The sequence below is a fragment of the Heteronotia binoei genome, chromosome 12 (genome assembly GCF_032191835.1).
Source record: "Heteronotia binoei isolate CCM8104 ecotype False Entrance Well chromosome 12, APGP_CSIRO_Hbin_v1, whole genome shotgun sequence".
Classification (NCBI taxonomy): domain Eukaryota; kingdom Metazoa; phylum Chordata; class Lepidosauria; order Squamata; family Gekkonidae; genus Heteronotia; species Heteronotia binoei.
This window is the reverse complement of record NC_083234.1, coordinates 62,526,938-62,553,890: the sequence shown is the minus strand read 5'-3', so window position 1 is coordinate 62,553,890 and position 26,953 is coordinate 62,526,938. Positions and strand designations below refer to the sequence as shown.

The 26,953-nt window shown below is 45.8% G+C and overlaps 1 protein-coding gene across 1 annotated transcript in view; it reads right to left on the bottom strand.

Annotated features, from left to right (window-relative positions):
* Nucleotides 1-19,287, bottom strand: part of LOC132580018 (collagen alpha-2(XI) chain-like) — an 80,481-nt gene extending 61,194 nt beyond the window's left edge. The window contains exons 1-3 of the mRNA XM_060250624.1: nucleotides 19,203-19,287; nucleotides 5,970-6,013; nucleotides 3,868-4,722 (exon numbers count right to left, since the gene is read on the bottom strand). Of these exons, the coding sequence (XP_060106607.1) occupies nucleotides 3,868-4,722; nucleotides 5,970-6,013; nucleotides 19,203-19,287 (984 nt within the window). The remainder of the gene's footprint in view (nucleotides 1-3,867; nucleotides 4,723-5,969; nucleotides 6,014-19,202) is intronic.
* Nucleotides 19,288-26,953: the final 7,666 nt, after the last annotated feature.

Below are 26,953 nucleotides of genomic sequence, written 5' to 3'. Positions count from 1 at the left end.
CAGTGTGTATTGTGCACCATGTGAGGGTCTGAATGATGGAGCAGGCGGAAAGCCAACTGGGTAGTTTTAAAAAATGGCTTCCTGACTCAAGGCCTTCTGGGACACATTTAAATGCTTGGTAAATCCATCATGTTTCTGCTTTAGGGGCATTTTAACACCTCTTCCCCACTCACAATACTTTAATGAATAATTTACATCGGGGTGGCCAACGGTAGCTCTCCAGATGTTTTTTTCCTACAACTCCCATCAGCCCCAGCCAGCATGGCCAATGGCTGGGGCTGATGGGAGTTGTAGGCAAAAAACATCTGGAGAGCTACCGTTGGCCACCCCTGATCTGCATACACAGCTCATGTGGAATGGCGCTTAACATACAGGCCAATCTTAAATTCTGTGGATGAAGAGGGAAAAAGAGACCCTATAAAAGCAGTTCTAAAGGGTGCCAATCCCCAGGTGGTGACAGGAGATCCCCCAGGGTTTGGAGGCCCTCCCCCCCGATTCAGGGTCATCAGAAAGTGGGGGCGGGGAGGGAAATGTCTGCTGGGCACTCCATTATAATGGAAAATTTTCAGCATAGCATTCGGTGTCTCTCCCCAAAATACCCTCCAAGTTTCAAAAGGACGGGCTATCATATTAAAAGTGACCGCACACCTTTTAAATGCTTGCCCTCAGTTGGAAATAATGGAGAATAGGGGCACCTTCTATGGGGGCTTATAGAATTAGACTCCCTGGTCCAAACTTTCTGAAACTTGGGGGAGGGGGGGTAGAAAAGGCTATGCTGAAAATCTGCCTCAAAAAACAGCCCCAACAAGCCCCAGATACCCATGGATTGAGTCTCCATTATACCCTATGGGAACCGGTCTCCATAGGGAATAATGGAGTGCCCAGCAGACATTTCCCTTCCCTCAACTGGGGATTGGCAACCCTAAAAACTACATGTAATGTGTAGTCCCTTTTCTTCCCGGTGTTTTGTTTTGTTTTTTAAAGCAGCTCTAGGGACTTTGATTTAAAAGGAGAAATAGAGTTATTAAATGTTTAGGAACATTTAAATCATTATTTTGGGGAAAAATATTCACAAATAGGTACTATTTTGAGAAACAACTGTTAGATGTGAAAGGGAGGGGACATAATGTGTAAGCTTTGGTTCCATGTGGTAATTGGGATCCTCCCAGCACTTTTGAAAGTATGAAAATTCCTAGATATTGTATGAATTGCATTTCCATTTGTGCAGTTACCCCCCCAGGCCTTGGATTCAGTGGGAGCTCACAGGAGTGCAGCTCCTGAACCTTCCTGAGAGTTCCAACTCCTCCTTCTGAGAGTTCCACCTCCTTGTCCATTGAATAGTAGGTGCAGCTGCATAACAATCCCTGTATGAGTTCCACCACCCCCTTTTCAACAAACGACCCCTGCCCCTGGCTCACACTTGGCGACATTAACAAAGTACCAAGCAGGAGGGGAAAGCGAGAGGCGCTGGTTCTCAGTGCTTTTCACAACCTGCTGGCTGTGAGAAGCGGAGGTGGAGCAAATGCCAGTGAGGAATCTCTGGTCTGTCGATCTTCAAGAGCACAAGGAGACAGAGAAGCAGCAGCGGTCTCCCTGCTTCTTGCAGGGTGCAAAAAGTAGAAAGACCCAGCCTGCCAGACCCACCTTTTTAGGTCGGGGGGGGGGGGCTTTTTAAAAATGCAAGTGCCCCTTGAGCTTTAAAAAGCCCCTCTGTCCTAACAGAAAATCCAGGATGGTATTTTACCACTTTTCATAGCACAAGGATGCCAGACCCAATGTCTACCAGTACTTCTAGAACTACTAGCACAACACAATACAAGGTCTCATACACAGGGATGGTTTTGTAGAAAAACAGGTGGCTGAGCTCATTAGCATAACTCATTAGCATATGCTGCCCCCCCACCAACCAAAAGCAACCCGAAGCAAGAAAGGAGAGCCCTGGGCTAGTCAGCCTGCTTGGGCTGGCTAGAGATCCAGCTAGCCCAAGCAGGCTCACTCTCCGGGGGCTCTCCTGGGCCACCCTCTCCACCCACCCCCATCAAAAGGCCAGCAAGCCCCCCACCACCCAAAATCTCATAAGAAGTGGAGAAAGGGTGGTGTGGGCTTCTCTAGGGGTTAATGAGGGCTGCTGGGGGCATGACAAAGCCCCTGGTGGCTGGCTGGCTGCCCGCTCTCCTAATCCAGGGATTGTTATGCAGCTGCACCTACTATTCAATGGACAAGGTAGGTAGGGAGGAAGAGGGGGGGCTGTCAGAAAGGTTCAGGAGCTGTGCTCCTGTGAGCTCCTGCTGAATCTGAGGCCTGCTCATACATCAATGACAGGCTCCTTTTCTTAGCATGGAGAGAGAGGCAACCTAAATTAAATGAAACCTAAATTAAATGAAACCCAAATCCAAGAGTGCTTTATGAACGGCTTTTGTTTCTGTTTACCCAGAGTGGTTAGGGGCAATGGCTGTGGCATTCCTCACACCATTCTGTGGCAGAAGCTATAGATGGCCCAGCCACATAATGAGGGATGCGAACATTCAAGTGCATAGCTTCTGACTAGTATTGTTACAGGGGGATGTGTGTGTGTGTGTATTTCTCTTTTGTAAAATTCCTCTTTTTCTTTCTTCCTCTTTTAAAAGAGGGCTTTGAAGAGCAATCAGTCCAGCATTCTGCAACTTTAGCCCTCGCAGATCTTTAATGTTATACACCACAGGGCTTCCATGGGAAGTTCTCAGCATTGGCTCTAATAGAAGCATAGGAAAGTTTGTAAGTAAGTAAGTAAGTAAGTAAGTAAGTAAAATTTTATTTGTATCCCGCCCTCCCCCGCCGAAGCAGGCTCAGGGCGGCTAAAAACATTTAAAAGTGAACAATACAATAATAAAACATTAAAATCACATTAAAACCAATCAATAAGTTTGGGAAGAAACTGCCTGTTTCTAAGCGCTCACAGAGTGAAATTCTGAAATGTTGCGGAACACCCCTTCCTGCCTCTCCTCTCTTTGAATTTCTCATCGATTACAGAATTAATTAGAAACAGATTCCAATTCTGTTATATTTGAAGAGAGCCAAAGAGATCAACCTTTCCATATTGATTCTCCTGCTAACTTCACTCATTCCAGGGGTGGAATTCTAGCAGGAGCTCCTTTCCATATTAGGCCACACCCATGTGATGTAGCCAATCCTTCAAGAGCTTACCAAAAAAGAGCCTTGTAAGCTCTTGGGAGGATTGGCGACATCAGGGGTGTGTGGCCTAATATGCAAAGGAGCTCCTGCTAGAATTCCTCCCCTGCATTAAACCATACCCTGATTCGAGCATCTTCTGCTAATTAGAAGAACTCTGATTGCAACTATGGCTCAGAGCCTGTAGCACAACCTGCCTCTGGCATTGTTTCCCTTTTCTTGCAACGTGGAAGGACTAGAAAACCTTCCCTTTTCCAATCAGGTTGCTTTATGGGAAAATCCCAAAGACTTTTCTGATATATTTTCTACTTCTTTTGTTCTGTCATTAGCAGAGCTTTTTTGGAACAGGAACACAGTTCTAGCTGGCTTAGTGTCAGGGAGTGTGGTCTAATATGCAAATGAGCTTCTGCTCGGTGTGAAACAATGGTGATGTCAGGAGTGTGTGGCCTAATATACAAATTAGTTCCTGCTGGGCTTTTTCTACAAATAAAGAGCTGGTCATTAGTGATTTTTAAAAATGGATTCCAGTTTTATTTATTTATTGCTCTTTATGGTTGGAGAGCTCCTTTGAATACAATTTGGAACATTATGATACCAATATGTTAAATTAATTAAATTTGCTATGATATTCTAGGAACCCTGGCTTAATACCAAAGTGTGGGCACATCCCCATGTATAGACCAATGCATTCTTACTTACAGGCAAGCCAGGCAGTCCTGGTGGCCCGCGCAGACCTGGCTTCAGGCAGATCTTCTGCAATTCTGTCATTTCCAAAAAGCCAGTTGGATCATACTTTCGAATGGGGATCTCTTTTAGGTGAGTCCCTTGCCTACAAACTTCTCCTTTCATGCTTCCAGGGTGAGGTTTCAAGTCTGTTTGCAATGGCTTCACAGCATCTCTGGAGGCAGCATAAGCTCTAGAAGGGTTTCTAGTCAGCCCTTTGTCTGTGTTTGCAGAAGCTGCAACTTTTACACGGGAGTTTGGAGAGGAAACCATAAGATTGTTTCTTAATGTTTCACTTCCTTCTGAAGGGGCTTTCAAGAAAACGGAAGAGCTGTCAGGGTCTATCATGGCATCATGGGCCTTTGTGGTTGAGAGCTGCCTCCAAGAGCCAATGTCTCCTGTTAACTTTTCCTTAGTGACATTCTCATCTGGAGGTCTCAAGATGTCTGCCTTCTTGTTAACCAGATGCCTTTCTTTGGAAGATGTTCCTGAAAGGGTGACAACATTATCTGCCACTCGAAGGTCTTTGAGACTGAGAGAAGGCAGTGAGTTAACTGCAGTAACCAAATTATCAGTGTTTTCTATGATCTCTGAGCCAAGACTTTCAGGCTTGGCCATTTCATTGTGGGTGGAGTTCAGAAGCACAAACCCTTCTTCCTTAATAGTTAGCATTTCTTCTTCTTCCTCTTCTTCCTCCTCTTCCTCTGGTCCCTTAGCAGCCAAGTTTGAAGCTGGTAGGTTTCCACTGGATAGAGAACTAAGGTCCTTCCGGGGATCCTCCCACTCAGATGGAGACTTCAAAACAGAATCAGAAACAGCAGGCTTTGAGACCTAGAAAAGGGGAAAAACATGACGGAATTCTGTGTTAGTTGCTTTGCACTGCGCATCTTCTGGGCACAGGATTATGGACTAATTGCCCTAGCTGATTGCTGTTTACTCAAAAGTAAGCCTTACTGATTTCAGAAGCCTGAAATTCACACAAATAGGAACTGCAACTGAAACCTTTTAATGAATGCTAGTAGGTATTTCACCACACCCATCTGAAAATCAAAAGTCACTCCACTCATTAAAACTGGCTTACGAAGCTTTAGCTCCAACTAGCTTATGTGTATTGCATTTAGAGAGGAGGAGGTTAAGGTTAGCTCAACCACTGAGGAGTTATATGAACTTTTATATATAATTGCAAGCAGGGGTTATTTTGTAGAAAAACAGGTGGTGGACAAGGTAGGTAGGTGGGGAGAAGGAGGGGGCATTAGAAAGGTTCAGGAGCTGCGTCCCGTGAGCTCCTGCTGAATTCAAGGCCTGATTGCAAGCATTGAAAGGATGAAATTAATGTTCAGAAGGGCTTAATTATTTTACTAGTTCTGACATTTATTATTAAGCATAACCAGCTGCATTTTCTCACCTTCAACCCTCCATCACGCTGATGTATTTTCCCATTGTCAGTTTTGGATTGTAAGCTCAATGGGGCAGAGACCTGTCTATTTTTAACCTATGTAAACTCTGTAGTCATTTAAAACATTTATATGCTGCTTTTTGATTAACCCAAAGCAGTCGAATGGGATTTTTAATGAAGAGATTACCTTGGTGTTTTTTGATATATTGTTTTCATGGGGGGAAAAAACTAATGTTTTATATCTACCTTTTAGCAGGCAATATGCAGTGATGTAAATTGTACTGTGCTTGTGTTTAAAATCTGATTCTGATTTTCTTAGTAGTGCAAGCCTAGGCAAGATGATGCAAAAACCCATCCCGCTAAATTTAGTGGGGTCAGCTCCCAGATTATAGCCTGGCAAAGTCAGTTTCAGAAATATTAAGAAAACAACAACATGCAGTCAGTGTTCCCTCTAAGCTGAGTTAGCGCAAGCTAGCTCATAGATTTTTAGCCTCCAGCTCACACATTTTTGTCTTAGCTCAGGAAGGATGACCCCAGAGCACAATAATTTATGCAGTAACTCACAACTTTTGCTCACAAGACTCTGCAGCTTAGAGGGAATATTGCAAGTATTTTAAAATAAAATCTAATAACTCAAAGAGACAGGTACTGGTGCAGGTACAAGCTAAAATATTCCACCTACCTTGGTGACATCAGTGGTAGTCACGCCGACATCCCACAAATCCACTAGCAGAAAGACCAAGAGAATTTCCATCATGCTCTACAGGGCACAGTGCAAAATGCAAAGGCAAGCCCTGGACATTCAGAGATAGATTTTACAGCAGATGTCGCAGGGCCCTGCCCATTTGGCTGCCACTAAGATGGTCCTCCTCCAGGGTTCTTCTTGCCCCCATGGAGAGGAGAGACCACAAACATGGCCAGCATCCTGAGATGCCACAACTGCTAATTTGTATCTACATTCCAAGAAAATGGGGAGGGTGGTAAGGAGAACTCCTACCTTGTCCCTCACTGGCATCATAACCATTTGGCTTCTTTTCATGCTTCCTGGCAATTCAGTGACTACATGATTCCAAAAGCCAGGATGTGGAAGAAAGGCTTCATTTTTAATGCAGTGATGGTGCTTGGTCATACTTTTGCCAAATAGGTTGACCCTGGAACTGAACAAGGGTGTTCTGTTCTCAAAAAGGGACAATTTAAACAGTAGATGATTGGATTATTAAATTGGATCCCACACTTAGAAGTCCTCATCTCACCTGCAGAGGATTTTTAAGAGTTCAAACCCTAATTTTTTTTTAATATGCTCAGTGGTGAGCCAGTACGGTTGCCATTTCTCTACCACAGGCAAGGAAACACCCATCATTGCTCCCTTGCCATCTAGTGGTTCACCTAAACAAGTATCCTGGTTCCAGTTATGGCCATCCGGATGTTTCTGGGAAACCTACAAGCAGGGCACTGTGACCTCCCATGCTGAGGCTTAGGGTTGCCAAGTCCAATTCAAGAAATATCTGGGGACTTTGGGGGTGGAGCAAGGTTGTGACAAGCATAATTGAACTCCAAAAGGAGTTGTGGCCATCACATTTAAAGAGACTGCACACTTTCTAAATGCTTTCCCTCTACTGGAAATAATTAATAGAGGAACCTTCTTTGGGGGCTCATAGAATTAGACCCCTTGGCACAATCTTTTTGAAACTTGTAGGATCTTTTGAGGAGAGGCATCAAATGCTATGCTGAAAATTGAATGCCTCTGCCTCAAAAAACAGCCGCCCCCCCGAGCCCCAGATACCTGTGGATCAATTTACCATTATACCCTATGGGAACCGGTCTCCATAGGGAATAATGGAATGCCCAGCAGGCATTTTCCCCCCTTGCTTTCTGATGACCCTGAAGCAGGGGAAGGGCCTCAAACTGGGGGATCCCCTGTCCGCACCTGGGGATTGGCAACCCTACTGGGGCTTCCTAGCAATTGGAAACAGATTTCCTCTGACTCTGAAGATTCTGGGTCAACAGACCTATCTTCCACAAATTTGTCTAGTCCCCACTTAAATATAGGGCTATATAGTTTCAGGAGTAGCCTTGTTAGTCCACAGCAGAAGAGCAAGCGTTAAGTCCAGTATCACCATAAAGACCAACAATATTTCCAGGGAATAAACGTTTGGGAGTCAATCTCCCTTTGTCAGATATCTGGCAAAGGAAGCTCTGACTCTTGAAAGCTCACACCTTTGGAAATCTTGCTAGTCTTCAAGGTGCTACTAGACTTGGAAAGGGCTATAGATACCTTGACAACATTATGAGCTGAATGTGACCTTTGAGTAACTGAATGGGTTACAGCTGTCATGAGGACTCTTACTATTAGCTGGGAGTACTTTCAACTTTCTACTGTCTCTGCTTTGCACCGCTCCTATCTCTGTGTAACAAGTGAAGCATTCTTTCTGCCTAGTCTCAGGGATGGCCACGGTCGTTCCTGTCTGATTATGCTCGCACCTGTAAGGGGCCTGGGAAAGAACTATGGGGGGAGGGACTGCTTGTTTCGTGCTTTTACTTTGAATGTGTAACAGTTTAAACCTGATCTATAAGTAGGGGGCAGAAGCCCGCCAAAGCCAGTTTTCGCAAGGACAGTCTTGCTCTGACCTGTCATGTACCAATAAACAGCTATTCTTGTAATGGACTGTCTCTGATCATTGAACTGCTGGGGACTTGACAACAGCCACAACCCACCAGTAGAAGCTGCAGTGGACCAGACCATCATGAGAGCTCACCAGGCTAAAATATCCAGGACTCTTCAAGCTACATTGCTTTGTGGTAGCAGCCAGCCTCAAAAGGCAGCTGTGTTCTCCAAGTGCTTGCCATGGCACACGCCGTCCACTTTCCTTCCTGAAAAGGCGTTTTGCTCTGTCTCCCAAGAGCTCCCTGAGAGGTAATTAAAGAGGAGCCTTTTCTTTCAAGCCACAGAGAAGAATCGCTCGCCAAGGCAACACTCAGAGGCATATAAATAGCCTCCAGGGAAACTTTGAGGCCAGCCAGCCTTCCATATAAAAAAGCTGGCAGGCAGAAATGCTTCTGCCACAAAAGGCAGCTGTGGTCACCAGAAACACAACTGAGGGCAGGACCTCTTCCATTATGAGGCACATGAAAAGAGAATTTCAGACTGTCCCATCTGAGTGCCAGCAGGGGGACAGAATCCAACAATTCCATTTTCGATTTGAACTCTGAGTCTGTGTAAGAAATTATTGAAATCAGGTTCCATTTTAACAGCCTGATTTACTGAAGAAGACCAGTATTGAAACATCTTGAAATCTAGAGATGTCTTATGAAGGCTGCAAGGATTTCCTGGCCCCTCCATTTGAAAGAATTTCACAAGAAGTTATGGACTGCATTATGAACTTCGTTTATTAGAGGAAGGATTTCTGAAAATCCCTCTATTGGAAAGTATTGGAACTAATTGTTGTTTGTTAATACTTTGTAAATTTTTCTGGAGGGAAGAAATTGGAAATTGATGTTGATATTTGTATACACTGGTTTAAAGTTATATATAGGATAAATCATGTATAAGGATTGAAGTATATACTCACTGTTTTTCAGTGGCATTCTATCTGCTTAAACTTCCCTCTTCAGCAACCCATTAAAAGCACAGGAGCCATTTATTCATTTGTGGGCATAATAAAAAATGCAGTTCGTGAAACCTATTCTCATGCTGAGTCATGAAATTTTAAAAAACCAAACAAATTATCAATATAACTAGGCCTCGGATTCAGTGGGAGCTCACAGGAGAGCAGCTCCTGAACCTTTTTGAGAGCTCCAACTCCTCCTCCTGAGAGTTCCACGTCCTTGTCCATTGAATAGTAGGTGCAGCTGCATAACAATCCCTGGATGAGCTCCACCACCTATTTTTCTACAAAATGACCCCTGAATATAACTAATTTTCAACATGACCAAATCTCTGGATGCATAAAATTGGATATTGGAGGGGCAGTTTCTTACCACCACCCTGGTGGTCAGCAGGAGAAACAGAATATTAAAAAAAAAAAATCTCCATCAACCAGCAGGAGACATCCCAGCAATATCACTCTGCTATTGGAATCACCATAAACTCTACAACAAAACCACATAACACCACCAGCCAATGTACCTCCTAAGTCCCAGACTTTCCACCCCACCAGACTCCCACCTACTGTTGGCTGCTGACCCTAAAAAGGGGGGAGAGTAGTTGGCTATGTGGGCTTTTATGGAAAGGAAAGGGGAAATAGTGAGGGAGAGAGAAATAAGGTGCCCCCCACCCCCACAAGTCCCTGTGCATCCCTTGCTTATTATATCTAATTCTCAACATGGCCTCAGATGAGGATCCTTAAATCCAGAGACGGGGGTGATGTGCAGACAGAAAATGTTTTGTATACCAACTGGGGGATCCTCCCAAGTTTGCAGACAAATGTAAAATGTAAAAAAGAAACAAAATGAGGGTGGGGGGTTAAATCCTGTGCTTGCACTTGAAGCAACGTGGGGACAGCCAGCCTGCATTTCTAACCTAGCCAAGGAATAATTTTCCCCAGAGTTCCTGAAACATACCAGCCAATAGATTATTAAAAGCCCTATAAGGTTTGGGACTAACATCCCCGAAGGACCACCTACACCTTTATTAATGTACCTGGACACTGTGGCCATCTTCTGAGGCTCTGCTTCAGGAGCTCACACCTGAGATTTGGTGGGTGGCAACCCAGGAAATTGGGCTCTCATGTTCCTGCCAGAGGTGGGGGATCCCCCGGTTTGGTGGGCCCAAACCTGCCAGCAGGGAAGAGGCTGCCAGGGGGATCCTTGCCTCCGCAAAAGCCCATTGCCATGCAGCATGAAGACATCACCCGAAAGTGACATATTGCTCCGAGCAAGTCGCTCAGGACGCTGTAAGAATTCGTTTGAAATGCTATGGTTTTGCAAAGGAACACTCTAGCAATTTTGGGGAGAACTCTATGGTACCATGGAGTTTCCCTCCAAATTGCTAGAATGTCCCTGCATGAAACCATAGAGTTTCAAGTGAATTCCTAGAGCGTCCTGTGTGATGTACCTGGAGTGATACATCACTTCCAGGTGATGTTATCACGCCCCACACACATGAGAAAATGTCCCCCACAGCAGCTGCGGGGGACTTGGCAACCCTAATAGGAAAGATCCTTCTCAGTCTTGGCACCAAAACTCTGGAACTCTCTGCCCAAAGAGATTTGTCTGTCCTCTCCTGTTGCCATCTTCTGCCAGTAGTGAAGACTTTTTGTTTCATTTGGCAGTCCTTCTGAGATCCCTCCCTCCTACCCAATTGTTGTTTTTAATGTTGTTTTAAGTATATTTTAGTACTTGTTTTAATCATTTTGATGAAATATGTTTTGTTGGTTTTAATGGCCTGTATGTTGTGATTTGATTACATATATTTTAAATTTATTAGCAACCTTGGTGGCACTTATGAGGGCAGAAAGGTGGGGTATACATTTTGTAACACAAAGTACAATTGAGCAGGTTTCCTCCCTAAAGGCACACCACAAGCAAATGAAAAACATTTTTTTAAAACTTGTTTACAAAACAGTAATACTGAGGAAGGAAGGCAGTCATTCAACAGCTTCCAGTTCCTTTATTTGCATTTCCTGCCCCAAGTGATAAAACATAGTAGAACAACAATGATCTTGACCAGGGCTTTTTTTGAGCAGGAATGCACAGGAATGCAGTTCCAGCTGGCTTGGGGTCAGGAGGTGTGGCCTAATATGCAAATGAGTTCCTGCTGGGCTTTTTCTACAACAAAAGCCCTACTCTTGACTATACACTGCTTGCCATTCCATTTTTGTCTGACAAAGTCTGCTTAGAGCACACGAAAGCTTACATTCTGAATAAAACTTAGTTGGTCTTAAAGGTGCCACTTGACTACTGCTTTGTTCTGCTGCTCCAGACCAACATGGCTGCCCACCTGGATCTATTCTTTCTGTGTATCATGCATATATATGCTCCTGCATTTGGAAAACACCACAGAAAAAATCCTGACAAATCAATATCATTTCATCTGAAATGTTTTCTAGCAAGGCACAAATGAGCAAAAAGCTATAGCAAACTGTGTATGCAATATGTTTGCTACAAAACCCAAGAATTAAAAAATACAGGAGAATTCCTAGAGCATTGGTTCTACTCAGAAACAAATGTAGGTAGTTGAGAATTCCAAAATCCTGGGAGAAAAACAGAAAAGGATTTTTTCAGAAGCATTTGTAAATATTACCCAGAGTTCCTAATACGGGGGCAAATGTTCCCTCTAAGCTGCAGAGTCTTGTGAGCAAAAATTCCACTTTGTGAGCTACTGGCATTAAAGTTGTGAGCAACTGGCATTAAAATTGTGAGCTCCTGCACAAATTATTGTGCTCTGCGGTCATCCTTCCTGAGCTAAGATAAAAATCTGTGAGCTGGAGGCTAAAAATCTGTGAGCTAGCTCACGCTAACTCAGTTTAGAGGGAACACTGACTGGGAGAAAAGTGGTTGACAATGAACCAAGGCACGGCCCCAAAATAAAATCCTGTGCTGCAATTATCAGCCAGTGACTCATTCTTCCCCAGTCACCAGCAAATGGCAACACCAAACCACAACAACCAGGACAGCCAGCAAAACTTCACTAGGAGCTTTCTAAAATGTATGCTGTGCTAGCCTATTTCTTGAAAGTGGCTGATATATGAAAAAATAATTTATTTGAACATTTTGAAATTTAAAAAGTTATTCCACCATGGCTTCTCAATTACAAACAATAACTACTTTAGACGCTTGTTCAAAGCTTTGAGTCCTGACCATCAACCAGTATCAGTTTGCGCCCCTCCATAAGATACCAAGTCACCAAGAATGTTCAGAATTGGAAAGGGTAAAATTTCATTTAGTTACCAAAGAGTTGTGTCCACCCACATGTAATAAACACTCCTACACAAAAAGATCTCATACACTGCAAACTTACCAGCTCCACAGGGAGGAAACCCATTTTCACATTTGGTTCTACTTTGCTAGCAGGGAGCTTGCACTCATGGCAGCGTGGAAACAGCTATTCCTCTCCTGGTATGAAATGGGAGATTGCCACAAGATCACAGGGGCCTCTGAGGCAATCTTCCATTTCTAGGAAATGGAATGGCCAAGCATTTGTGGTAAGCAGTGGACACACTGCCCAGACATGGACCTCACTAGATGTCCTGCCATGCCAAGCCTATCACCTTTACACAGGACTGCCAAGTAGGGTTGCCAGGTCTAACTCAGAAAATACCTGGGGACTTTGGAGGTGGAGCATGGAGATTTTCCCATTCCCTTAACAAAATTTCCTTCTTCTCTTTTTTGCATTCAAAGGATTCCCCAGTAGCTGCACTTCCACTAAATGAAAGTGAATACCCACATGTTCACAAAGCAGCCAAAATAAACATTTTTAAAGCACACACTTTTGTGATCTCATTTACTCATGGGAGTTGCTGAATGTAACCATCTGCTGTATTTCAACCAACTTCTTCAGACTAATAGGAAAACAAAAGGAGATCTCCCACTTTTACAATTGATCTCCAGCTGGCAGAAATCAGCTTCACATGCTTCACACATTCACTTGGAAGAGCCATGTGGCTCTGCTGCTCACTCCGCCCATACAGATTTAAAGGCGCACACACCCCTTTGAAAACGCAAGCAGTTCCAAGCTTCTTCTAAGCCTGCCTAGATTTAAAAGCACATGGTGGCTGTTGGGGCAGGGCTTCCCCCCACCAAAGAGCTGGCTGGTGGCAGGGGAAAAAGAAAGGTCCCCTATGCAAGCACCAGTCGTTTCCGACTCTGGGGTAACATCGCATCACGATGTTGGGGATCTCCTGACGGGACCTGGGAACTGGCAAGCCTACTGCCAAACCCCTCTTGGGGGTGGGGGATTCTACACCCTCAAGGTCCTGTTATGGTGGCTGGAGAAAAATTAAAAAGAAAAACAAGACCTCATCTACTTACAGGAAGTTCTTATCACAGAGTTTCTGGCAATTCATAGAGATGAACTCTATAGTAAGAACTTGTAAATTCTTGTTTTTAATCTTCTCCCAGGAAGTTGCTCCACCACCCTACCCCTTTTTTTGCCTCCCATTTAATTACAAACTTTTGGTACTCCTAAACTTATGGCACCTCTGGGATCCTCACCCAGCATCCACAGGTAAATGTGCAGAGGTGTTCATATAAGCATGTACATACATCTTGTTGCTGTTTGAGAGACAATCCGTGTATTTGGTGTGCTAAAGCTCACACTAGCGGTGGAAGAGGAATAGATCTTCAACTCCTTCCTGAAGCTGCACCTCTTGAAATATAAACAACAAATCAGCAACTCAGTTTAAGTTTTCTGCTTCCCAAAATGACGCTTGGATGATGGGACAGTAAGGGCAATGCTCTCATTCCTCAGATCCAATGTGGACTGGGAAGATCCACCACGGCAGGGTATTCAATCTACCACTCCAGATAATTCAAATGCAAAGTAAGTCACAACATCTAAGACTAGAAGGAATAGCCTTCCTCTTAAAAACCCCCCCACTCATTTACAACACTACCCCTTCTTTCTTCCATCAAGGTAAACATCAGTCAGCCAGCTGGCACCTCCATCTTGAGTCAAGAGCCCCTTGACCACAAGGTGTGAGGAGTTCCCTTGTCATAATCAGGTGAGTTCTGCTCATGGTATTTCTTCTGGACCAAAGAACAGCAAAGGCAGACCCCCCACTGTGCCTCAGCTAATGGAGCGGAATGCCCATCAGTGAAGGCAACACCAGGGAGAAAACCCAGCCAGAGATTACAAGTGGGCCCTGATATCCTTTCATCTGTACATCAACAGCCCAAGGGGGGGTCAGGCCTGCACAGCTGCTGGCCGTACACAAATCCAGACCGGAACGTGTGTTCTCCAACCCGTGATCTTGTCTGTGAGCTGATAAAGTCAGGCTTGGAACCTGAATCGCAGCAGGCAGAAAGTCCTGCTCTGTTGAGGCAAAGGGCAGAAGGCCAGACTCTTTATAATTACACCAGGCGAGGCAAAGCTGTAGCTGCAGTGGGAGGGGTGTAATTTAGAGACACATTCCTCATGAGGAACATACAGCACGGGAGTTTATAGTGCTAATTAGAAAAGAGGAGCTGCACGCAGAAGAGTTAGACAGCATTCAGGGAAGCTAGGAGAAGGACTGCATTTGGCAATAGATTATTACATTTGCTTTTAGTTTGGCATGGCCTTCATATGACTGAACCTCTTCACATGCCACAGTAGAAGAGATGCCAGCCTCCAGGTGAGGCCTGTGGTTCCCCTGGAATTGCTTTTCTCCAGATTACAGAGAGCAATTTCCCTGGAGAAAATGGATGCTTTGAAGGGTGGACTGTTCTATGGCAGGGGTGGCCAACGATAGCTCTCCAGATGCTTTTGCCTACAACTCCCATCAGCCCCAACCAGCATGACCAATGGCTGGGGCTGATGGGAGTTGTAGACAAAAAACATCTGGAGAGCTACCACTGGCCACCCCTGTTCTATGGTCTCGTACTAGGGCTACCAAGCCCCCAGGCTGGGCAGGGTTCTCCTGCCTGGGAGGTTCCCAACCTGCTGACCCACATTGGGCCTGTGGGGGGAACTTCCCCCAACGTCGCCTGCACGATGACGTCACCTGCGAGTGACATTGCGCGCCAGCCTCTCTATGCATTTCTGGGGAAACTCTATGGTTTCCCCAGATGTTCTAGCATTTTGAGAGAAAAAAACTCTATGGTACCATTGAGTTTTCACCTCCCAAAATGCTAGAGCATCTGGGAAAACCATAGTGTTTCCCCAGAAATGCCTAGAGCAGCCGGCACAATGATGTCACTCATGGGTGATGTCATCACACCATGTGCACTTTGAATCACAAAAACAGTCCCCCCGCCAGAGGCCGCAGGGACTTGGCAACCCTATGTTGTACCCCACTGAGGCCCCGGCCCTCCCCAGGCTACATTCCTAAATCTCCAGGACATTTTAATGTATTTAATGTATTCTATTTAATGTATTCTATCTATCTTGTAAGCTGCTTTGAGCAGGTGCCTAAATGTTTTACACAAATAAATAATTGTGAATTGTAAGTAGAAAAAGCTGAAAATAGCTGATATCATTTAGCATTAAGTCCTCATGTTGACAGGCCATAGACACAGGGTTCTAGAAGCTTCTACTTATGAGGAAACATCAGTTTTTCAATTAATTTCTTTGAAGCCTCACCTTAAAATATAGCAATCTCCATCTATGGCAGACAGCTGGCCACAGATCTGAGGCCTGGCCAGTTCAACTTCTTGCTGTGGGCCAATCCTGGGAAGTGATGTGATGCTCCCTGGTTCCCAACTGTGCCCGAGGACAGCTCTGAGGCTTCAACATTCCTTGAATATTCACAGTCCCCCACCAGACCTTTCCTTCCCACCACGGAGATTCTGTTGCCTGTCAGTACAGAGCGGCTGGTTTGGAACAGATTAGACTTGACTCAGCAGGAGACAGCTCCTTGGATGCAAATGGAATTATTTTAAACCTTGTACTATTCATTTTTTTCTAAGGACTGAAACAGATGTGATCTTTTCCTTTCCATTCCAAACCACCTACGGAAGACTCTGATGCTGATGAGAAGTGGTACTCAGGATGTGTGTTTTTATAACCCCACTTCCAATGTTTTGCCAATCTAAATCGTCTCTCTCCCTGCCCCCAAACACCAAGTTGCTTTTAGACTTGCAGTACAGTTTTGTATCACACCTGCATTTTTTCCTGGATGTAGTAGCTGAATGGAAGTGTCAGGGCTAGGAAAATGGCTGTGGGAGGGGGGGGGGAATTAAGTGCACAGGTGATATTAGGAAAGGAAAGGTCCCCTGTGCAAGCACCAGTCGTTTCCGACTCTGGGGTGACGTTGCTTTCACGACGTTTTCACGGCAGACTTTTTACAGGGTGGTTTGCCGTTGCCTTCCCCAGTCTTTTACACTCCCCCTCACCAGCAAGCTGGGTACTCATTTTACTGACCTCGGAAGGATGGAAGGCTGAGTCAACTTCGAGCCGGCTACCTAAACCAGCTTCCGCTGGAATCGAACTCAGGTCGTGAGCAGAGGGCTCCGACTGCAGTACTGCAGCTTTACCACCCTGCGCCACGGGGCTCAGGTGATATTACAGTGCAACATATAAAAATCCACAAGTCAGTCCCTAGCCTTTGCAGCTCAAAGTGGAATTTGGGTAACGGAAGAGGTTGTGGTCAGAGGGACTTCTACCCTAGGCATGGGACATCCGCTAGAACTCAAAAGAGGTAATTTACAGGTCTCAGAAGCTAAGCAGGGTTGACTCTGGTTACTAGTATTTGGATAGGAGACCACCAAGGGAATCCAAGATCACTGTGCAGAGGCAGGCAATGGCAAGCCACCTCTGCTTGCCTCTTGTCTTGGAAATGCTATGGGGTCACCATAAGTCAGCTATGACTTGACAGCTCTTTCCACCACCACCAGGTGATCCACAGCTCACTCACAGGCAGCCTATTTTCTGTGAACCAAGTTGAGGCTGACTGTGAAGAGTTCCAAGAAAACCTCCACTCTATGCTTACCAAGGAAATGTTGGTAAGTGTAAGGTGATGCATACTGGGACAAAAACATCCCAACTTCAAGTATAGGCTAATGGGGGCATCGGCCTGGAGGATGCTCAGAGAGTGCTACAGGTGGTGGCGTGGGGGGCAGGGGCTGGAGTGCAGTGCCACATGCAGAGCCAAAGAAAAAAAAGAAAAGGGAGGGGGCGGCATTGAGGCTTGTGTGGCCCAGTACCAGATAGCTACCCTGCAAATGGGAAACACTGCCTTAGCTTATATGCCCTGGTGGCTGGCCCTCCAGTGGAACTGGTTGGCCACTGCGTGAGACAGGATGCTGGATTAGATGGAATCCAGCAGATCTCTTCTCATGCTCTTAATTCCTTGTCGCAGGTTTAATTACAGACATTAAGGAACTTCAGAGGGTGCTGGGAAGAGTTATCTGCCTTTGTAAAGCTGTTGCCAGTCAGAGCAGTAGATTATTCTGAGCCTTTACGGTCCAATGCTATGACTTAGTGTAAGGCAGCTTCAAATGTTTATGACTTTCTTCTTGTGCTGCTGTGCCCATGAAACTCAGAGACTCCATGGAGGTTCTGAAATAAAAAAATATGGAAATCCATTCATAGATCTCCCATGTCGCATTTGTCTCAGCAAACAGCAACTAACTCCATCTCTGTGTGAATTCAGAGTTCATTTAAAACAAAACAAAACTCTGTTGAGTCAATTTTTCTAAGGTATAACCTGTTTATACATTTTTCCCAGACTGCCATGCTGTAGAGAGTAAAAAGAAGAATCCCAGCTGCATCAGAAAGGCAAACAAATATAAAGCCTATTTTTGCACTCGTGTGTGAGAATAGAACTGGAGACCTTTTCTTTTTAAATGAGCATGCCAGAACAGGAAAAAAAAATTTTTGGCTAGCTGTTCCTCGAGAACCAAGTTCTTGTTTGATTTTTTTTTTTTTTTTTTGGAAGCCAAAACTAAATCCTCAAGTCCTTTGATTTGGAAAGAGCACTTCTTGCCACTACTAAAATTTAAAAATATGCAGTGTAATTTTAAAACGCCACAAATCAAATATAAAAATGGCAGGCAAGCATGAACATGTAGTTAAAAGCAAAAAGGCTCTGATATAAAAATAATGCTGCGGGAAAGAGCGGAACGTTCACACTATACAAAAATGTCCCAATTGTGTTTGGAAATGCCATTTTTAAAAATATTATTTACACTGAAGAAAGTCACATGGCATAGTTTTGTACTGAGAATCTGGGTAGTTAGTCGTGAGAGTGCTGGATTAGGAGTGAAGAAATTCAGATTCTAATCCCAGCTCAGCCATAAAGAACTCTGAGTGACCTTGAGCCAGTTTGCTCTCTCTGAATTTATTCTACCTCACAGGGTTGTTGTGAGCTCCTTGGAGGAAGGGCAGGATCACAATCTAAAATGTATTTAAATGTAAATGCTGATTTTGGTACACTAGGAAAGCATAATCAAAATTAAAATCAGTGGAGGATAGGCGGCTGTGCAGAAAGTATGAAAAACAGCAGATGGAACAGAACCTTCAGGCATAAGAAGATTATATTGGCTTTATATCCTGCCCTCCACTCTGAATCTCAGAGTGGCTCACAATCTCCTTTATCTTCTCCCCCCACAACAGACACCCTGTGAGGTAGGTGGGGCTGAGAAAGCTCTTACAGCAGCTGCCCTTTCAAGGACAACTCCTGCGAGAGCTATGGCTGACCCGAGGCCATTCCAGAAGCTGCAAGTGGAGGAGTGGGGAATCAAACCCAGTTCTCACAGGTAAGAGTTTGCACATTTAACCACTACACCAAGCTGGCTCTCCAGGAAAGGGAGTACTGAAGGCATCAAGCCTTGGTATAAGGCATTACAGGAATACTTTTATTTCCATTGGTTAAATATTGGAAGGTTTATGGGGGGATGAGATGACAGATGTTTGCCATTTTACCATCCTTGTCTGATCTGGACAATGACTTCTAGTTTAAAAAGCACGAAATGACTGTTAGAACACCATGGTTCTAATGGGAAACCATGGTTTGCCATGATGGAACAACCCATGGCTCACGTGTTCCCTTCTCTCCCTCCACCCCCCCAAGGAGATCCTTTCCTCCCTTCCTCATAGGATACTTAGACATTTCTTCTTTTTCAGCAAGCCAGAGTTTGCCACTGCAGCCCTACTGATGAACCCTGGTTTGCAGGAAAAGGGCAAGTCATACCTTGCTGATACTGGTATAATGGGAAGCTTTCGCTTTTTGTCATGCAAACAGAAATCTCTAATTAGCTGGGTCCACACAAGGAAAAGTGGGAGGGCACCACTAAAGGTCGAGGATTCCACAGGTTGATTCACAGTTTGCAGCTGTACCTGAATCAAGCCTTTGGGCGTTTTCGCACTTAGCGTTTGCTACCGTTATTCCGTGGACGAATTCTGTCCGGACCATTTCCCCCATTTTCGCACGATGGTCTCTTTTGCACAGTCGGTTTCCATGCAGCCCGCATCAAATCGTTTTTGCACTAGCATCGATTTGACTTTGAGGCCCTGTCAATCATTTTTTTTAAAGCGCATGGCTGGTTGCGTTACTGCGTAACTTCGTAACACGTCACCGCTGTTCCTCCCCCTTTTTTTCAGGGCAAACCGCATCACGTGTGCCGCTTATGCTTAAGTATTGGCTGCAGCTGTAGCATCCTCCACAGCCCTTTATGTATTGATAGAAGCATTCGCAATGGAGAATCTGGTTAACGAGACTGTGGTATGTCTTTATTCCATAGTGGAGGTTTAGCTTTTGTGCCTGTATGCCGGACGCCAACTCATTAATGCACATGCAAGGAGATCCTTGTACAGCAGTCGCAATTCTCGCGAGATTCCCCCCCCCCAAAAAAACCCCACTTATGTCCACAGGGATCGACCCTGATGTATGATAACGCTGCATTAAGGATATGACGAAATTCCGTAGTTGCGAAATATCGCAGTAACGCAATCAAATAGAAGTAGCCGGAAAAAAACAGCAGGCACTGCCTAACCAGCAATGATGCACGCTTGCTTCTGACCACTGCCATCAACTTATGTGTGATCTGAAGGATGCGTATCAATCAAAGTAGTAGTAAGCAGGATTCCCCAAAACAAACTGTGGATGCTGCTCTCAGACTTCGATCTAACGGAATGCATCACACATGTGTTGTGTATGCTGTATGGCACCTCATTGATTCCTTGATTCATTGAAATTTCGGAATTTCGTAGCTGTGAAATATCACTATTACGCAAGGAACTAAAATGAAGGGGGGGAAATGGCGGGGCAGGCACGTTTCGGAAGCACCACGAACACACACTACTAGGTTATACGGCTGATGATTGGCCAGGCCAGCAGCGTACATGATTTGCATTGCATTGCACGTCCCAGGGGGATGGAGTGGGAGGACTGAAAGGCAGAGGAGGGTGCCGCCCCCAAAGCAGTCGATGCGGAACGGGATGAGTTTCCCACAACAAACTCCGCGGAGTGGATCCGCAGGTTTTAGGAAACTCCGCTAACATGCGCATCCAGATACTGTGCGGTGAAAGTGCTGAAGCCACAGATCAAACTGTAACAGCGGAGATCTGTATCAATCAAAGTAGTAGTATCAATCAAAGATCTGGGGATAAATGGGATGCCATCCCGGGGTAAACGCTAATGCGAAAACGCCCTTTGTTTTCATTTTAGATGGGACATCCCAATACAGATCGGGAACTTCTTTAGTGTGATGGAAACAGATGGAGGCTAATTGATTCTGTGTGGTGTTTTAAGGTTTACGAAGTAGATTTGTTCCCCCTTGGGAAAGATAGGATTCAAAATGCATTAGGAAAGGAAAACCTTTTTAGACTTTAGTTGCCCCCTTCCTCTCACCTCGGGTAGTTAGTAGTCATTAGAGTGCTGGATTTCCTTGTATTCATATGGGAAGCCATTCCCATGTCAAAGATCACATCTGGACTCCCTTAGAAACTTTAAAACCATTACTGGACTATATCAGGGACCAATGGGATGACTTGGTATAGGGCAGCTTCCTATGTTTAGGAATTGATCATAGTGTTGTAAAATTACAAAGGGTATGATACGTTTAAGAGAAACAAAGCTCCAGAGATGGAGCCAGAGAAGATTTGGCTGGTATACTTCAAAGCTGTCAACACATAGGTGGAGGTGTGTGTATGTGCATGGACTCACAAGCCTGCAAACATCAAGCAGCAAAAAGAAGAAGATGAAGAAGAAGATATTGGATTTATATCCCGCCCTCCACTCCAAAGAGTCTCAGAGCAGCTCACAATCTCCTTTACCTTCCTCCCCCACAACAGACACCCTGTGAGGTGGGTGGGGCTGGAGAGGGCTCTCACAGCAGCTGCCCTTTCAAGGACAACCTCTGCCAGAGCTATGGCTGACCCAAGGCCATTCTAGCAGGTGCAAGTGGAGGAGTGGGGAATCAAACCCGGTTCTCCCACATAAGAGTCTGCACACTTAACCACTACACCAAACTGGCTCTCCTGGATGATTGCTCTCCAAAAGCACCTGTCGAAGATCGGCTCCTAAAACTGCTTTATTGCTAGCAATAACTGATACTGGACAACGCCACATGGTGGGAGACTGAAAAAGGAAGATGCTTTTGATTTATGCTTTAATAAAGCATAACACTTACAGCTAGAGAGAACAAAAAGTCTCTCCAGCTGCAACTTTCTCCAGTCTTGATTCACAACCCAAATCCGTCTATTTCGGAGTCACACCGATTGGGGAAGAAATGCTTTATTCATTGGCTGTAAAGACACTTGCAAGGTAAAGGTAAGGAGGTAGTCCCCAGTGCAAGCCCCTGTTGTTTCTGACTCTGGGTGACGCCGCATCACGATGTTTTCATGGCAGATTTTTTAAGGGGTGGTTTGCCATTGCCTTCCCCAGTCATCTACACTTTCCCCCCAGCAAGCTGGGTACTCATTTTACCGACCTCAGAAGGATGGAAGGCTGAATCAACCCTTGAGCTGGCTACCTGAACCCAGCTTCTGCTGGGATCGAATTCAGGTCGTGAACAGAGAGAGCTTGGACTGCAGTACTGCAGCTTTCAACTCTGCGCCACGGGCTGCATAAAGACACTTGCAGATACACATAAAAGCTGCCTTGTGCTGAATCAGACCATCAGTCCACCAAGGTCAATATTGTCTAGTCAGGCTGGCAGCATCTCAGGCATGTCACCTTTCCCATCACCCACTGCCTGGTCCTTATCTGGAGATGCCGAGGACAGAACATGAGACCTTCTGAACGCAAAGCCACTGTTTTTCCGCTGAGCCACAGACCCTCCGCCAAAGACTCAGAGGGCTGATAACAGACTGAACAGTGGAGATGGCTAAAACAAGGGGAGCAGCAGACTACAGGATCACTTGCAGCCTCCCACCCAGCCCCACCAGCCTTCTCATGGGCAGATTCCCCCTTCCATTCCCAGCCTTAGTTATAGTAAGGCATTGGCTTTGACTTAAGCATGGAACTGAGAGGACTCATGTTGCATGGGCTTCTCCACAAACTCTGCTGGTAAGAATCTCGTAGAGCCTGGAGTTGTTGTCCAACCAAGGTGACAAGAGATGGGGAAGGGGGGGGGGAGAGGCCACAAGGCTGTTATAAATAGGGATGCCAACCTCCAGGTGGTGGCTGGAGATTTCCCACTATTACAACTGATCTCTAGCCTTCCCAAGAAAACTTTTCCGGCACTTTGTTTAGCTGCATGTAAGCGACAGCAAGGCTAACAGAACCACCTATTTGTAACACCTTTACCACCACCTCGCCAGCACTGAGGATCTCACCTCTGGAACACTCCCCCCCCCTTATCTGCTTTGCAAAAAGAAGATACTGGGGGGAAGGTGGCCACACACGTGTTCTCTAGTCTGTCTCCAAATCCCGCTCCAAAATCCAGGCTGAAATGCAATTTACACTACCAAATGGAGCCTGGAGCAAGAAGAATTAGGGCATAAATAGGATATGCAGAGCCAGAGAAAAGGGGCAAAAGGCCTCCCCACTGCCCCAACTGCCGGTGAAAGTGAGTGAGAGGCAAACCAGAAGATCCTTCTCCCCAGCTCGCAGTGCATGTGGGGAGGAAACAAGATCACCTGGTCCCACAGGCCCAATCCCTTGTAGCATTTCAAACGGGCAACTGCTTCCCCAAAATGGTTGTGCATCCAGGGGTACAACCTGTGAACGCTGTAATGTCTAGTTTGGCCCTGACAAGCAAAAGCCGGGGATTAGGGTTGCCAGTTTAGGGCTGGGAAATTCCTGCAGATTTTGGGGGTAGAGCCTGAGGAGGGCAGGATTTGAGAAGGGGAGGGACTTCAATAGGGTATAATGTCACAGAGTCCACCTTCCAAAGGGGCCATTTTCTCCAGGGGAACTGATCTCTATCGCCTGGCAATGACAGTTGTAATCCCAAGAGAGCTCCAGCCACCACCTGGAGGTTGGTAACCATATCAATGAGTAACAAAGGCAACCTCCTCCTTCTTTTCCTAATGTTTGTAAAGACCACAAACACTGAAGAAATCTGTTTTTTTAAAAACCCATGGCTGCACACACTTTCATTACCCCAGATTCAAAGATCCCAAGAAAGGGGCATCCATGTATTGCATTTTTTTTTTTAACAAAATGAAAGAACCCTCTTCAAACCCAGCTCTTTGCAAGCCAGTAGTATTCTGTACAGACACTGCAAGGGGAAAAAAACCCTTGGGAAAGGATATGTTAAGCTCCACCCCCTTCCCAGAATGCTGCATTCAGAAGAATCTCACAGTGACCTGAGCTATTGGGACTGTTCCCTGTCTGACTGTCAGACTGCTCACTGGATTTCCTGTAGATCAGGATTTGATCCGAGGGGGAACCTGGGAGAAAGGGACCAAGATTCAATCACCAAAGCTACCCTACATGATTTCAGGATTATTTTGAGTCTGGACTGGCCCATCTGAGTTCACATCGATCCCTAATCCTACCATCTCATACCTAAGTATGCTCAGGGGGCATTGTGTGGAGGCCAAAACGAAACAAAGAAAACCTTGCACATATTAATCACCCATTGGTGGACTTCTGATGGCTTGGAACATTAGACAGCTTATAACAGAAACTAGATCTGATCCTCATCGCGGCCGGCTGAAACAAGATGTAGAGGTAGAAAGAGATGCTCCATCCTCTGGCAGGTACCTTCAGAGCTAAAACTCCCAAGACCCCAACTAACACCCCCCCCCCTTGCCCCATCATAATCTATGGAAGGATTTTCTGCGTCTAGCCAGCATTACCTAAGGAACTTGCAGCCAAGCGCCGTCTGGTCTTTATCAACACTCTGTGCTCCAAGAATAAGCGGTTTCTATGGGGGGCTGCTGTCAAGAAGGAATTCTGCCGTAATCCTAGAAGATCCTAGGCAGCCCTCCTAAGCGGGCAATCGCTTTGCCGCAGCAAAGGAAGGAAGGGATCGTCTCTTCCCACCATTGCTCTGGAGCATTTCTGCACAGGAACATGAGATGGAATGAGGGGCAACTGAGATGCTACAGAAAAACAGGCAAAGGTTCCAAGCAATAAACAAAGCAAGGACAAGATTGGGTTCCTCCCAGTCTGAGTCAGGCACACTGGGATTCAGGGCTGCTCTCTCTCCGTGCCGTCATAAAGCTGGTCACATTCTGCCTTGGTACTAGGTACATTCACTAAGAGTCCTAAATAATATTGTTGGCTATAAGAGAAAGCGCCTGACGTTCCTCTTGCAAAACAGGTGCCTTTAGCTCAGACTAAAGATCAGGCTCTGAGTGGGGAGGCTTTATAAAGTGGGGGTTCCCAACAGGTGGCACAGTGCTCACCAACCCCTTTCCTGGTACCTACCCAGTGTTTTTAGAAATTGGGCGGGGCCAGGTGACACTTCTGCCAAGCAAGGCTTTTTTTAGTTTAGCAACTGGAGATTTGATTGGCTGTGCAGCTTTTTAAAAAAACATTGTTTTGGCAGTTGCTGCCGCCGCAGCTAGGGTTGCCAATCCCCAGGTGGGGGCAGGGGATCCCCCGGTTTGGAGGCCCTCCCCCCGCTTCAGGGTCATCAGAAAGCGGGGGGAGGGGAGTTAAATGTCTGCTGGGAACTGTTATTCCCTATGGAGATTTATTCCCATAGAAAATCATGGAGAATTGATCCGCAGTTATCTGGGGCTCTGGGGAGGCTGTTTTTTGGGGTAGAGGCACCAAATTTTCAGTATAGCATCTAGTGCCTCTCCCCAAAATACCCCCCCAAGTTTCAAAAAGATTGGACCAGGGGGTCCAATTCTATGAGCCCCAAAAGAAGGTGCCCCTATCTTTCATGATTTCCTAAGGAAGGAAGGAATTGAAAAGGTGTGCCGTCCCTTTAAATGTGATGGCCAGAACTCCCTTTGGAGTTCAATTATACTTGTCACAGCCTTGATCTTTGCTCCACCCCTAATGTCTCCTGGCTCCACCCCCAAAGTCTTCTGGCTCCACCCACAAAGTCCCCAGATATTTCTTGAATTGGACTTGGCAGCCCTAGCCACGGCACAAGGATGTTCGCTATGTGACGAAAGGTAAGCAGCAGTAGCCATTTTGTGGCTGGCTCTACCTCCTGTGGCAGTAAGGCTCCCAAGTTCCCACTGGGGGTGGGGGATCTCCCAATTTGGCAGGTCCCAACCCGCCAGCAGGAGGAGGCCGCTGGGGGGATCCTCACCCCACAAAGACCCCATTGCTGTACGTCCCAATGATGTCACCTGGAAGTGACGTATCGTGCCAGGCATGTCACATGGGATGCTCTAGGAAATCACTTGAAACTCTTTTGGTTTTGTGCAGAGACACTCTAGCAATTTGGGGGGAAACTCTATGGTACCGGTAGCCACAGGGGACCTGGCAAACCTATGTGGCAGCCATTTGGTGGCTGTGCCCACCAAGCTCTGTCAGAATTTCAAAGGTGCCTGTAGGTGGGGAAATGCTTATAAAATCTGGGCGAGGTGAGATGGTCGGAGTCAACCAACTGACCATTCCATTCGCTGTTGGGGCAGGTACTGCAGCCTAGGTTAGGTGCCCTTCATAAGGAAATCTGTAGCAAACCCACAGTGCTGGTGTGGCTTATTTGAGACCCTTCTTGGCCCCCCTGCAGGAGAGAAGGGAACCCTCCTTCTCTTCTCGGCATTATCATCCCACCAAGCTAACTGCCAACTACAGCATGCAATTCACTAGCTGCTATTAAGAAAATCCACAGGGAATTCTTCTCTCCCTCTCCCCCACCCCCATTCAGTGGAAGATGAGTTGTATGCAAAGGTCGCCACGGAGGAAAGCAGCTCACCTGGTTCCCATTATTCCTGAAACCAAAACACTGCAGGCTTGCACATTCTCTCTTGTTTTATAAGCCCATTTGAACCGTTAAAAATCCCAGGAGCTCTCTGGTTCTGGTTAAGAGTTTGAAAAACTGTGACTTGTTCCAGTTCCAGAATCTCATTACGTTTCCCGTTGGACCCATGAAGTACAACAGCTCTCTTGCCACGGCAGAAATGTATCTAAACTAAAAAAAACACCCCCTCCCCAAAAGCAGCACCAGCAGCAAACAACCCCGCCAGCAGTTCACAGATTAACAAAAGGGTGATTTGAGGAGGCGGACTACCCAAACAGTGGATTATCAGATGCCCATAGAATCATAGCATCATAGAGTTTGAAGGGACCTCCAGGGTCATCTAATCCAACCCCCTGCACAATGCAGGGAATTCACAAATACCTCTCTCCCACACACCCCTAATGACCCCTGCTCCATGCCCAAAAGATGGCAAACAAACCAACCAACCCTCCAGGATCCCTGGCAAAACTGGCTTGGAGAAGAACTTCTTCCTGCCCCCAAAGTGGTGATCAGCATTTCCCTGGGCATGTAAGAAAGGGCCACGAGAACTAAGCACTGAAGCAACCTTTCCTGCCTTCCCTCTCATGATCTGCCTACGTTTACGGAATCAACATTGCTGTCAAGTGGCCGTCTAGCCTCTGTTTAAAAAACTCCAAAGGAGAGGCCCCCTCCCAAGGAAGCCTGTTCCACTGAGGAACTGCTCTAGCTAAATTAGATCTTCCTAATGTTTAGCTGAAAACTCTTTTAATTTCAACATGTTGGTTCTGG